This window comes from Phasianus colchicus, chromosome 4 (assembly GCF_987193195.1).
Source record: "Phasianus colchicus chromosome 4, bPhaCol1.hap1.1, whole genome shotgun sequence".
Lineage (NCBI taxonomy): Eukaryota > Metazoa > Chordata > Aves > Galliformes > Phasianidae > Phasianus > Phasianus colchicus.
This window is the reverse complement of record NC_143439.1, coordinates 19,965,834-19,980,024: the sequence shown is the minus strand read 5'-3', so window position 1 is coordinate 19,980,024 and position 14,191 is coordinate 19,965,834. Positions and strand designations below refer to the sequence as shown.

At 39.4% G+C, this 14,191-nt stretch overlaps 2 protein-coding genes across 15 annotated transcripts in view; one reads left to right on the top strand and one right to left on the bottom strand.

Annotated features, from left to right (window-relative positions):
* The window catches only part of TBCK (TBC1 domain containing kinase), a 115,540-nt gene extending 113,385 nt beyond the window's left edge, over positions 1-2,155 (bottom strand). For 5 of the 8 annotated variants that reach the window (XM_090138847.1, XM_090138851.1, XM_090138848.1 and 2 more), the window contains exon 1: positions 1,913-2,155. The gene's annotated coding sequence lies outside the window, so the exon portion shown is untranslated. The remainder of the gene's footprint in view (positions 1-1,912) is intronic. The other 3 variants (XM_090138853.1, XM_031607612.2, XM_090138854.1) reach the window with 3 other exon arrangements.
* A 184-nt stretch (positions 2,156-2,339) lies between these two features.
* AIMP1 (aminoacyl tRNA synthetase complex interacting multifunctional protein 1) overlaps positions 2,340-14,191 on the top strand; it is a 31,476-nt gene continuing 19,624 nt past the window's right edge. For 2 of the 7 annotated variants that reach the window (XM_031607432.2, XM_090138840.1), the window contains exon 1: positions 2,341-2,437. In XM_031607432.2, the coding sequence (XP_031463292.2) occupies positions 2,436-2,437 (2 nt within the window). In that variant the 5' untranslated portion in view covers positions 2,341-2,435. Of the gene's footprint in view, positions 2,438-2,483; positions 2,505-2,525; positions 2,894-8,054; positions 8,512-8,984; positions 9,810-14,191 lie in introns of those variants that run through there. The other 5 variants (XM_090138842.1, XM_090138846.1, XM_090138844.1 and 2 more) reach the window with 5 other exon arrangements.

Below are 14,191 nucleotides of genomic sequence, written 5' to 3'. Positions count from 1 at the left end.
TACAATGCAGCAATAACTCAGGTTAATAACTCTTTGCAATTCAAAATGGCAAGTTATCTAAATGCCTCCCGAGAACACGGATGTTCACAATCTTTGCCTTATTAAGTAGATTTTTGGCAGTAAAATGTAATTAAAAACCAGTACTGTTTCTGAATTATTTTTAAAACAATCAAAATAATTTCAAGAGAGCAGGTGAACACACTACACTTATACTGCTTTTCACTAAATCCCAGTATTTCCAATGAAATAGACCATTTTGTAGAAAGAAAATATCTTCTGTGGTAACTCTTAATACGTAAGCAAGAGTTTGTTAGGATAACAACAACAATGACCAGGGACCCAGTTTGCTTCATAACACTCATAGTCTTAAATAAACAAAAATATTAACTTATCGGCTTTATTTTTTAATTTTAAATTTACTTCACCACAATATTTTTTTTTCTTATTTGCATAACAAACATTTAGTGCAAACAGCATGGTTGTACAAAAGATATTTTGAAAGACTGCCTATGATTCTAAATGTAAGCAGCACTGCGTTTTATTGAACGTATTCTCCAGTGGTATAACAACATACTTTTGTTTACAAAGTTTCCTAACTACTCTGACACTTTTTTAAGAGGCATTCCACCTACAAATAAGAAATAACAGAGTCAAGGGCAAAAAGCTACTGAGCATTTAGCATGCTCAGATCTATTTTGTCCCCTAAAATAGATATTTTGTGCCGACTAATGAAGTCTGTACACAGCAGGTAGTTATAGAATCACAGAATCATTAAGGTTGAAAAAGATTACTAAGATCAGCTATTGCAACCATCAACTCATCACCACCATGCCCACTAAACCATGACATATGCAGGATCACAACCCTAAGTGTGGGCACAACTAGTCTCAAAAAAAAAAAAAGTGTTCTGGCAAGGCTCCAACCTAACCTGCAACAAATAAGCAAATTTTGAGGGGAAAAAAGTAAGTGGCATGGTGACTTTGATGCAAGTGACTGATGAATATTTTGAGAGTTGTTTCATGACAATTTTAAACAGTAATTTCTTTCCCAATCAGTGATATTCAAGCATCATCTCACTCAAGTGAAACAGAGACATCAGTAAACATTAAAAAAAACATTCTATATGAGCAATACTTGAGAAATTTGTTTCTTCTAATCCTGACCTGTTCATGTGTTTACCAGCATAATTCGCTTCACCATCCCTCTCTTCAGAAGATGGGGCTTGCTACAGTTTCATTTACACACTATCATAGAATCATTAAGGTCAGAAAAGGCCTCTAAGATGTCCAGCCATCCAGCTAATACCAATACTGCCCACAAAACCATGTCCCTAAGTACCAACACCTCTAAGGCCAGTGACCCCACCACTTCCACGGGCAGCCTGCTCAAACACCTGACCACTCTTTCTGGGAAGCTTTTCCTAATATTCAACATGAACCTCCCCTGGCACAACTAGAAGCCCTTCCCTCTCTCCCTATCACTGGTTACACGGGAGAAGAAGCAGACACCCACCTCACCACAACCTCCCCTCAGGAAGATGTGGAGAGCTATAAGGCCTCCCCCCAGCCTCCCCTTTTCCAGACTAAACAATCCCAGCTCCCTCAGCCACTCCCTGTAAGACTGATGCTCCACACCCCTCACAACTTTCTTTCGGACACGCTCCAAGTCCTCGATGTCTTTCTTGTGCTGAGGAGCAATACTGAGAAGTATACACGGGCTTCAGGAATTAACCCGAATAAAAGCGATATTGATTTCAATAAGCTTGCTACAGAAGGGCTAGAAACACCGGTAACGCCAGGCACGCTTCAGACCCCACCGGGCCCCACAGACGAGAGCCCTGCCAGCAGCGCAGCCCCGAGGCGATGCACGCGGACGGCTCCAGCACCCCCTGATCGGGCCGCTCCTCACACACCTGGCGGGCACCTGACGGCCCTCTCTCAGCTCCTCCCGTCACCAGCGGCCACAGGAGGACGTCCCCCAGCCCCAAACCCTCAGCCGTTCCCTCAAGAGAGCCCGGCGTGCAGCCGCCTGCTCGGGCAGAGCCGTGTGGGCAGGGTCGGGGCTCGCGCAGGGCGGGTACCTCAGCACACAGCACATCGCACACAGGTACCTCAGCGGGCGGCGCCCTCCCTGACGTAATTCCCGCCCGCCGGCCCCGCAGGCCCCCCCGCCCAGAGGCTCCCTGCGAGGTGCCTGAGTTTTCCTCTTACTTGGGCCTTAAAAAAAAAAAAACACGCCACAAAGAACCACTTTTTAATTTTTCCTTTGTGATGTTGAGTTACGGGGAGGGCTTCCGAAGCTATGCTCGGTTGGGGTGGGGCGCGAGGCTTTTGCCGGGCGGCTTCAGGCGCTTGCAGAGGCAGCCCCAGTGGGCTTCCTCCCTGTGCGAGGCGAGGAGCGCGGCGGCGGCGGCGGCGGCGGCGGCGGCCCGGTTGATGTGAGTGGCGCTTGGCGGGGCTGGGAGACGGCATCTCGGGCGCTGCGCTGCGGAACGAGGGTTTGAGGCAGGGAGATGGTGTCGGGGCTTCACGTGCGCGGGAGGGTGGCCTTGCGGGTCCGGATGCCGTGGTCTGTAGGAGGGAGCACGCAGGTGAAGCGGTTCTTCCGCAGCGTGAGGTGTCCACATGTCAGCCCGCCTGCTGGAGTGGCGGGAGGCTCCTGGAGGAAGGGCTGTGAGGGCCTGAGGCCACAAAGCGCCTGCTGAGCTTGACATAGAAGCTGATAATTTTTAACGAGGAGAAGATCCTTCCTCTGTTTTGCCAAATGAGGTTCACGGTGTTTGTGTGGAGATTTCAGCGAGTGAAAAGTAGTGTAGCGGCAAACTGTCCTCAGTAGAGATAGTTGCAGGATTTAACCTGCAGCTCCTGACTCTGCGTGAGGAAGCGTGGAGCGGGTAAGAAGGATGAGCTTATGATTTATTGCTTGTTACGTTGCAGCAGCAGCACACTACCAGTGTTATGTGGCAGAATTACTGAAAGACCATACATCTTGAGCTAGCCAGTAACCATGTTTCTGCTAAATTTGATGGTTTGCAGTGGTATTATCTTCATTTTGCAAAATAGCTGCTAAGTTGTGCTTGCATATCCAGCTCTTTCTATTCCTTTAACTCAGATTTTTTTAATATCCCTGTTGTGGTTCACTGATATGTGTGGTTCCGGATACTTTATGTGAATTCTGTAGTAGTTCAAAGCAGTGATCAAATATAGCACCTCATCAGGGAGAACAGCTGTTTACAAGGGTGAATAGTGATAGGATGACAGTGAGTGGTTTTCAACTGAGACAGGGGAGGTTTAGGTTAGATATTAGGAGGGAGTTCTTCAAACAGAGGTAGTTACACACTGGAACAGGTTGCCCAAAGAGGTTGTGGATGCCCCATCCCTGGAGGCATTCAAGGCCAGTCTGGATGTGGCTCTAGGCAGCCTGGTCTGGTAGTTGGCAACCCTGCACATAGCAGAGGTGTTGGAACTAGATGATCTTTGAGGTTTTTTTCAACGCAGGCCATTCCATGACTTTCATATGCCTTCTTCATTCACTTGTTCTGGTTACATTCAAATAATAATACCATATTTCAAAGATCTGTTGGAAAATAAACCACAAATCTGTATAAACAAAACCAAAATCCTAAAACTGCTTTTTAATGTCAAATATTATTGAAAGGAATATGGTGCTGTAATAATCTGTGGGCCTTCGTAACAAATTCCCCTTAGACAAATCTTATCAATTGGTAGAGTGTTTTCTTACATATTCACCTAAAGGATCTTTGCTTGTCATATTGTGTTTCTCTCTCATCCCATCCCAAATTAATACTATGTTCTTGTCATGGTAATCCTGACTTGAAATATTCTGAGATGTTGTAGAATTGCTTTGATGAGTCAGCAGTGAATCCTAAAGGTGCAAGATGTTGAAGACAGAGTGAATTAAGTCAAAATAAATCTTACAACTTGAGCAAATTTAGTTTGTGGAGTTTTTTGGTTTTGTTTCTATTGTCATATTAATGCAGTCCTTTCTGGAAAAAAAGAAGCCCTTAGAAAGTCATAGAAGTATCTCGTATATTCTGGAGGACAATAATGGTATCAGAGTGAGGAATAGACCTTAAATTTTCAAGAAAAAAGCATAATACATTGCAAAATAGGAGATGAGTTTTATCCTAGATGTACATGGACTGAATCTCTCCTAGGTAAAAAGTAATTGTCATAAGGATACTTGCCCTAAGTGTGGGTTTTCCAACAGATTTCCTTTGAGTTTCTTGACCATTAGTTCTTACTTCATCATGCATATGAACTTCACACAAGGAAGAACTTTTTTTATTTCCATTCTGGCTTTTGTTTCATCCTGTTTTAGAACTCACTACATGCACTAGTTTTTTTTTTGGGGGGGTCAACCATCAACCACTGTATTGTGTTGCTAGTGGAAGATGCATCATCTTCTCAGTACACTGTAGAAATTGTATTAACTTTGGAGAGTTAAATACTCAATGACACTGAGCAGTTGACAAATAGTAAATTCTCTATTAATTGGAGAACTTAGACTAACTTCAGAGAATGGGAAGAGCATTATAAATGCCTAAAAGCACAGTGAAAAATATATAGTAGAAGCGAGCATATAGCTCACTCAGGAGAAGGAATTATCAAGTGTGGAGCAACAAGAATCTGATGCATCATGTTTTTGAGCTTTTCTGATTAGGAGTTTTTGGTTTCATATAACTACTATCATGTACAGATTTCATTCACATTTGTCTCTTCTGTAGAAGTGTTTTCTGAAACCTCAAGAATTTCAAGTGCTAGGCAACACAAAAAATGAATGGCCAGCATAGAAGACAGCTGCTATGAACAGCAGACGTGAGCAAAGTAAAATAGCATCTCTAGTTTCTTCAGCTGATATGAGTTCTGTGACTGCAGTCCTGCAGAGAAACCCTGGTAACCTGTTTAGTTTTCCTTCAAAACAGTTACCTGTATGGTTCTTATTACCATCACCAAGATACATTTTCCTTGTTAGATTTCCTTCATACTTGCCCTTTGGGTTTGGGGAAATGAATGTTTAGATTCCATCTCCATGGTTACCTTAGTATTAAATAGTAGCAGAATGTTCCTCTGATAGCACTTTTTTTTTTTAAGCTTTCCTTTTCCTCCCTCCAGTGCAGTAAAAGCCATCTTCACTCATTATTGAATACAGTCTCAGAAAGGTTTGGAAGTTTCTCAAAGCAGCTCTCTGAACTTTTTTTTTTTTTTTAAATGGATGTAAAGCTGCTTTTCTTTTAAGAAAAAAGAAAAAACAAGAATTACTGGGTAGGCTTGGTGGCTACGGATCAGTAAGTCATCAGTGAGTTGTCCCAGTTTTGTTTTCTTTTGAAAAACAAATTGGCTGCTGCATTAGGACTTGAGACATGCATTGACAATTATGCATTTAGTTAGAATAAGTATGAGCACTGTAACTTACCTGCTGCTATTTTAGACTTTTAAAACTCATACAAAAGAACCCAAATTGGGAGCTTGATGCATCATCCATCAACAGCATATATTTTTCTGATACAAAGTAGATACTGTGTAGTCTCATTGGTATTGTAAGCCTGTCTTCTGTTGGTCTAGAAGCTAGCAAGAGAGCTAGGGTGATTCTTTAAAAAAAAAAAAAGTAGCAAGGAAGATTACAGTGATATGTGACATTTTACTTATACCCTTCCCTTTGAGTGGTGCCCTTTTAAAGAAATCCTGATAAAATTCTAGGAAGAAACCAAAGATGCTAGAACTGTACCTAAAAGCATGTGCTCTATGATAGAAGTAGTAACAGACTGGCTACACACTGCTCCCGCTCATGTATTGGGAAAATGTGATAGAGAAAAGAAAAGATCACATTAAGCTGTAAAGCTGATACCGTTCTCATATGAAATTTCTAACTAGTTTCTCTCATTAAGAGAGGCTTAATGATAAGAAAAGGATTTTTTGGTATGAAATATCTGTCAAAGAAGTATGTCTCTTCGGTGCTTTAAGGAGTTTAGTCTATTTTAAGCTGCATCCGTCATTAGACTTCTGTGCATGGTGCTGACCTTGGCACAGGAGCATGTGCCTTTTCTGTGTGCACGTCAGGCAAACAACAAAAGCCCTATAAGGTAATGTTTAGGATAGTCTTTTTTCTGCTCTCAGTGGCTGCAGGATACTTCAAGCTCAGCCCTCAGGGTCTGGGATGGTGGCCTCCCACAGCAAGGCCTGTCCTGTCCTCCTCAAAAGGATGTTGTAATCTGCTCATCTGCACCACACATTTGCAAATTAATTTATATAACAATTTTTTCAGAATACAAAAGTAACATATTGACAGTTAGCAAATCTTGGATGTGTTTTGTCCTTCCAAGTTACTATACCTGAGTACAGGAAGATACCACAATTACAAAGGTAGATTTTACTGCATATTTTTAGAAGTTAAAACATTGGGATATAAAAAGAGGAAAATGTTATTTTTTGCTAATGCTAGATGTAATGAAAAGACCTTAGCAGAAAGGGAGCAGAAGACCTCAAGCTCATTCTTATCTACATGTTATACTTACATTGCTTTGGATGCATTTGTCTAACCTGTTTTTAAAACTCTCCGATGATGGATGTTCCACAACTTACATAGGCGATCTGTTCAGTCCCTTGCTCTTACTTGAAAGTTTTCCAAATGTCTAACTTAAATCTTCCTTTTTTTTTCTGTCTGCAGTAGACCTGGTGAACAGTTTAGTCCTGTTCTCATACCATCTTCCTTTGTGTTTGAAGAATGAGACCCAGCCTGCCATTTATTTTCTATAGACTAAACAACTTCACTTCTTCCAAGCTTTTTTTTTTTATCTCCTTTGAAGTATCTTTAAAAAGTTAAGGAATAGGAGACTCTGAACAAAAGCACATCTGTGGCAACTGTGGGGAGTCTCAGGTACACATGAGTACAATGTGCATGTCACTTGGGAAGCCTCTTGAGCAGCTAAGACATTTTGTCTATAATAAGATACAGCTAGAAAGCTTTTCTGCTTGTCTTGCCTTTACTTCCTCCTGTCTCCTCCTCCTTTTTTAGGAAACTTAGAAGCTTGAGCAGATTTTTGTTTTTTACACTTATGGAAAGGAGCACATTAGGGGAATAGATTTCTAGTTAAGAGCTTGTATCGTCTAATATGTTTGTGGTGTGTGGTATTATATTAACTAATCATCTGATGCCTGAGCCATAAATACATTTAATGGCAGAGTATGTAAGAGGTACAAAGCATTTTTCAGGCACATATTTCCCCCTTGAAAAGTGTCTCCTTTTTAATTCCAGTCAATGAACTACATCTGATAAACAAAATGAGAGGAAGCACTTTATTAATATAATTAAAGTGTGATAGTTTGTATGAGTAGCTTGATAGCTTCCAGTATTGGAAATTGTTTTTATGTTCTTTTGAGTATAAGTACGCACATTTAAATTTATATCAGAAAAATCCAGGCACACTCTGCACTTATAATGCAACATGGTTAGAAGTTTTTGATCAGTTATCACTCTAGCTTAAGGTATGTCAATTACTGGCCTGATAACAGAAATCAGAATCTTAAAAGCAGCATACCAATCAAAACCAACACACAATGGCTATTCCAGATTTTAGTGTCCTTTTACTTTTGTGTCACTAGTTCATACATACAATCTCAGTTTTTCAGTACATCTAAATGAATGGGCTAGATCAAGTGGTTCAAATGAAAAACTAAAAAGAGCAATTCAGTTTGTTTCTTTATAAGTAATTAACTTTCCATGGTAGCTAATTTACTTCAAGAATCTAATAGGCTAATACTGAGCATTATTAGTAGTGATATCATACATTAAGGAATTTGTTGCTGGATAATGTATAATTCTCTTGAATGTCTTTAACTCTATTCTTCTTCTTCTATAACTCAACAAATCCCACCTACTGTAAGGATAGGTGGCAGAGAAATGTATTTGCTTTAAACCTAATAAAAGTAGCAACCAAAATTTAGCAATAAAGAAGGAACCACTTACCCCCCCCTTTCTAAAGATCAGGGCTCACCAAACACGCTGAAGAAGGTAATCTCCAAGTAGAGAAGCTTCCCTTGTCCCTGCCAGCCCTTAAATGAGGTTAGGAGGGATGAGCCAGGGTCTGCCCCTTCCTGTAGCCCAGGTGAATTGTTTCCACCTGTGTTCCCAGGGCTGGTTATATATGGCCCTTCACCAGCTGCCTTAATTATGTTATTTAGGCTGTGACCTAGTGATTCCTGTGCACTCCCTGATATGGGATCAGGACAGGTGTAGGGAGATGAAGGCAGTTAGGATGATAGGACGTTTTCTTGTTTGAGTAATTCTTTGAAATCTTGAACAGGAGCCCTTTCCAATCTTTTACTTTAGTGCTTGGGAGTTGTTTTTTTCTCTGTTTTATTCTATTTTTTTTTTGGGGGGGGGGGGGGGTATTGTTAGTTGTATCTTCTTGAAGATAGATTTTTTCATTTTCTTTAGGGAAACTGAGGAAATCTTTAGTGTCTGTACTTCATTGGAATGTTATCAATTGAGGTAATGAAAAAGTGAATTAACAAGGGTGTTGTCTCTGCCTATGGAGTTGAAGGATAAGGTTTCTTTTAAAAGATGTTCATGATTTAGAGAGTTATGATAGTCTGAAACTTTTCTATTTTAATGTTTCAACCCATTGGTGAAGGTCTATAATAGCAGCTGTAATTGCTTGTTGGTGTTCGTTATTTTTGAGGAGAATTATTGTTGGTACTCTAATGAAATGCTAATTTCAGAGAACTCCTCCCTGAAAAGTGTACTGAGCAAAGAAAAATTCTAGGAAAGAACTGCTTTCTGCTAACTTAGCTCTTGCATTTTGTTACACTCCACATCTTTGTATAGATGTTCTGAAGTTCTTATACCAACTCTGTATAACTAAATAGTCTAGAAACTGGCCTTTGGCTCCAAAAAAACAGCAGGGAAGCTTGAACTAGTATTGATGCTGGAAAGCCATCCATATTGTATTTACTGGTCATTAGTTAAATGCACTTCACGTATAAAAACCCATTTTTCTTCCCACGAAATGCTGGAGAAAAAAGCCTAGCAGAGATTCTATATTGGATTAGAGGAAAATTGAATTCCTCTCATAACTGCTTCCCTGGTGTGTTTTCTCATATCCTAATTATCTGAAGGCAGACAGATTCTGAGATGCTTTTTACATTTGAAAGCAGTTGGCAATGCATAAAACATCTCTAAAAACTGTCTTGTGTTCACAAATCTCTTCTTGAGATCATTTGGTGCAATTTTTTGGCATAAGATTTTCCATTACAGAAGACTTTTATTTCCATTTCCTTCTCATCAGGAGCTTTCCCAACATAGCATTGACCGCGTATGGATTGATAGTTTAAAGATTAGGCTCTTACTTCGGGACCCTCTCGGAAACGATCCATGGCTATTGCATCTAGTTTTTATCCCAGAGTGTTTCTCAATTACACTTTAATATACAGCTTTGTAGTGGCATCGTATTTCAGGCTCAGAAGATAAGTGAGCAAATCATCTCAGCAGCTCAGTGGGCTGGAGCAGCTAGGGACTTTTATTTCCTCAGGAGCATACATGTTTGCTCATGGCATGTAAAAGGGACTATGTTTGGCTTAGTAGCAGCTGCTCTGGAGTTAAGGCTGTAAGTTCACGTTCTTGTTTGTTCTCCTGTAAGCTTTGAAACCTTCTGTGTGAAGTGGTCTGGTAATTGGTAACAGTCACATATTGAGGAAGTCACCATTGCCAACTAGGATATGACACTGAATTGTACATCGGGGAAATTAATCTGTTCTTAGGGGTTGAATTACCCTGCTACATCACAGTGGGTAAGTAATTTCACATCCATACAACCCTATCCTATAACGCTAATGATAAGAACTTAGGAAGAGTTTTTTCCTTTGCACAAATAACCTTTACTTTTTCCATAATTATAATTTACTGAGAACTTGCTTGCCAATTTACATCTTTTGAAATTCTTATGACAGGTTATTTGATTTTAAAATAATTGAAATGGTTGTTTTTTCAGTAGATTAATTTAGGTTACAATGGAAGCATAATTAGCTCAATAGTAAACTATGGAAACAAGAAGTGTTGACTCCATAGATGAAAAACTGCCAGTCCCCAATAGCTACTTGAAGGATTTTACTCTTGTATGCTGCCAGTCTTAGTAGCTGGTGTAACTGCTTTTTGTGTCCAAGATGAACACAAAATGGTTTTTTGTTCTTGCTCTGCACTGGTCTAGGTTTGGAGTGGAAAAAATAACTTGCATCCTCTAAGTTTTTAGAGCTCTGATCCTCTTAGAAGGCAGTCATTTCAAGCCAGCTTACTTTCTTGGTACTGTGAAAAGATGCAATTTTTGCTGTGCTTTTTCTTAAATGGTGCTTAAATATTTATAGATAATACGATTCAGAAGTTGACCTTGATTGGCATACCATTCACTGAGTAGTAACTGTATTGGTCTGAGCTATGCCTGGAGGAATATAGTTGCTAGAGTACAGTTACTTTGATATAGGATTAGCAAGTGCTTGTAAACTCAGATCATTAGTAAAACTAGTCATCCTAGCTCTTTTCAGTACCAGTGCATGAATTTTTTTGCTAGAAGTGATTCATGAATATGTTTAATGTTAAATTAACAGAGGGAAGAAGACTGCGGCACTATACTGTAAGAGCTACAGTTGTCCAGGGGATGGTAGAAGGTGCTTCAAGAAATGCTTGATCTTCCCCTCCAGTTCAGAACATAGAAAATAACTTGGATCTTTGAAGGGTGATGCTTCAAGATGGCCCTCTTTGATATAGGAAGGTCAGGTAGAGTGACTAGCAAGTCAAACAGAGTCATAGAATTGCTCAGGTTGGATAAGACCTTCAAGATAATCGAGTCCAACCACAACCTAACGATACTACCGAAACTCTTAACTCGCCACTAAATCATGTCTCTGAGCACCACATCCAAATGCTTTATAATATAATATTATAAAATATAATATAAATACCTTAAATATAATATAGTAAAAATACCTTTTGTTTTCATGGTGCTTACATTTATCAGTTTTGGCAGCTGATATGGTTTAGAAAATAAGCATGTAAGATCTGACCAGTGGCTCTCTGTTGATAAGAATTAAACGATTCTCATTTTAAAAATAAAAAACTTAAATGTAAGTATTTGCCGAACAAGAGAAGGTTAGGTATTTTTTGTATACAGTCAAAAGGCATCTTTCTGTAAAACTTTGTTTGAAATCAGTAGTGGTTATGATGTAGCGGTGTAGTAAGACAATGCTGTTCCATTGTGTTTTTGTATCTCAGTGGCAGCAAAGCTGTCACTTCTCATTTCAAGTATCTTTTCTATTGTTATTTTCTGGCCTTCGTTTGGAAATGATTGATAGTTGTTGTACAGTCTTTGCTTCAAAAGTTTGTGATTTTTTTGTGCTAAGAATAGAAAAGTCTTCATTTGCACAGATGGAAATCTTCTGAAAACCTTTTTCTTCCAACTTTTTTTATTCCTGTAGGGAAAAAAGTTCTATAGATTTCTACCACCCCGAAGTTAAGACTGTTGATCCAAAAGGGAAATAGGTAGTTACAATACCTAGTAGTTATGTGTGGAGATAATGGCTAGGAATTGTAACTTTCTCTGTATGTGATTAGAGGGAGAGACCTATGTTTTGGCTCTGATGTCATGAATACGAAGTGGTATATACTATTGCAAGGTGCTTTTCAAAGTGACTGCTTCTGGCTGTTGATGATTAGTGGCTGTCAACCCACTTTAGATTTGAAAGTTAAGGTAGGCTTTTCACTCCACAGCTGAATAATTATTTTTTCTCTGCACTGGTTAAGTTAGTATCTTTATGAAAGATTTTCATTAAAATACTGTTCTGCTGTACTAAGTGATGAGATTCAACTCTAGAAAGTGCAGTTCTTTGTGTGATGAATGAAATGGGGAAGTCACGTGTGTGGGAAGTTTTAGCTTAGGTAAATTCGATTCTGTGACTGAGTTCAAAGGTCTGTAAGGACTGACTGCTTTTCTCTTTCAAGGCAGCTTTGTTGCTCCCCGTTAAACGATGTTTGCCATTGTTCTTGCTTTGATTGCACAGACATTCACAGACATGCACACACGCACGCTTTCAAGTTTAATTTTCTTCAGCTTTTGTTTGGCTCATATAAAAGATAGCTGGAGTTTCTGCCTCAGTAAATACAAGCAATTGTTAATGCAGTTGTAGTTTGAGAGCACTGATCCTCTTGCTGTAGATCTGCGTGGTGTCTGCTGAGTGCTTTTGTGAGTGAATAATGATTATTTTTAACCTCTGTGCTTCCATTTGTGGAACAGTTAAATCCTGCTTTGTCTTAGCACTGCTACGAGATACTAATTCTACACGGTGAGAAGCTAATACTGAGGTAAAAGTAAAGACTTTAAAGATTCCCTGTCATTGCAGTTGAACTTTGTAAGGTAACTAGCAGGTGGTTTTCTGGCATTAGGAGACTTGAGAATTGAAATTTCATTACTCTAAATTGAAAAGAGTCAGTCATCCTGTATACTGTCTGATCAATACAACGATTTTGCACCCCTTGCAAACAGTAAGTACGTTGCTGAATGATGCTTTTATTTTCAAACTCTCCAGACTTCTGAGAAAAGGCTATCTTTAAATTGACTTTTTGGTGGCTAAAGTTTTTGCCATGTATTGCCCAGGCAGACCCAAAAGAAAGAGTGGGTTTTGAGAGGTGTTTTAAAAATGTATGTTTTCAAACAAACATGGGAGAGGGGTAAATATTTCATCGTTACCTTATTATGACTGCTGTACATGTTCTTAGGCAAGTAGTGTGAACAGTCACTTTTTTAGTATAAAGTTACAGAAAACAATAAAAATATCCAAGATCAACAGGTGGCAGAAGATCCAGAAATACAGTGCAGTCTGTCTGATTTATGAGTAGCTTACCCTGTAATTATGACAGTAATCTAAAGCTTTCACTCCCCCATAAAACCCCTGAGGATGAGCAACAGCACGGATTCTTGGAGTTCTTCTGTGGCATATGCTGACCCGGCAGACTTGCTCAGATGCAGCTGAGTCCACTTATATTTCTGAATGTATAAGCATATGTGTGTGTAATTGTGAAGTCCATCACCCGTCAAGGAAGTTTTATGGGGATATTTTGAGACACATGTAGCAGCTACTTTTTATTTATTTTAGTACAGTGGTATCCATTGGATACACAGTGCTTTGGAAAACTAAGCTTTTATAAATAAATGTAAAAGAAATGTGAAAGAGCTTGATGGAAGCTTTTTGTTCCAAGGAGTTGGATGCATTTGGGGTTTGGAGTTCAGTGCTTATAGCCCAAGAAACAAGGTACCAAGTTGTATGTGTTGTATCTTTTCCATTGCAGGAATTATGTAAGAATTCCTTCTGCACGTGGTGATCGTTTACTGTATGATTCTTATAGTGCTATTAAAACATTAATGCAGCAAGATCCAAAAGAGAGAGACTGCTGAAGAAATACAGGAGGTTGTCCAGCTGTTCTGGCATAGAAGCTGCTCCTTAAATTTCAGACTGTTCTGTAAAGCACAGCCAGATGAATCTCTGGTGAAGTTCCAGGGGACCTGGCAGATGCAGTGGACGCATAATTTGTTGGAGCTTAATTCAAGCAGTGCAGATAAGTTGCTTTTCTTGAGCAACCCAAGAATTACTGGCCACTTTGCTTAGAAAATTAAGCTGCATATAACTCTGTATGCAGTCTTTATTGTTACTGAAAAGTTTTTGGTAGCTGTGAAGAATTCTGTTGCAAATGACATCCATATCTTATGACTTTTGTCCTAACCTGGGCAATCAAACCTGCTCCTGGTAGTTATGTCTCTGCTTTGTTTAATCCTTGGGGTGCCTGCTCAAACATACGAGTGCGCACAAAGATCATTTGGAGTTGGAACTTGCCAGTAGTAGAAATTTTGCACAAGCTCGCGGACAGGATATAAATGAAATTGCAGCTACTCTTCACTTTCCTTAAACCTTTTAGAGCTCCAACTGTGGAGTATTAAGATGCGGTGCAGTTAGTTAATATGTTGTAGCATCTACTTTATGTTGGCATGCAAACTTGAGTGAAATATTGGAGTGTTTTTTTATTTCTAATGATCTGTACTAAACAGATCTGAAAGACTCACTTGAATTCAAATTAAGCCTGTTGTCATGCACTTGAAGGAAGGATTTCATACTTTTGTTTTTGTCTGTCA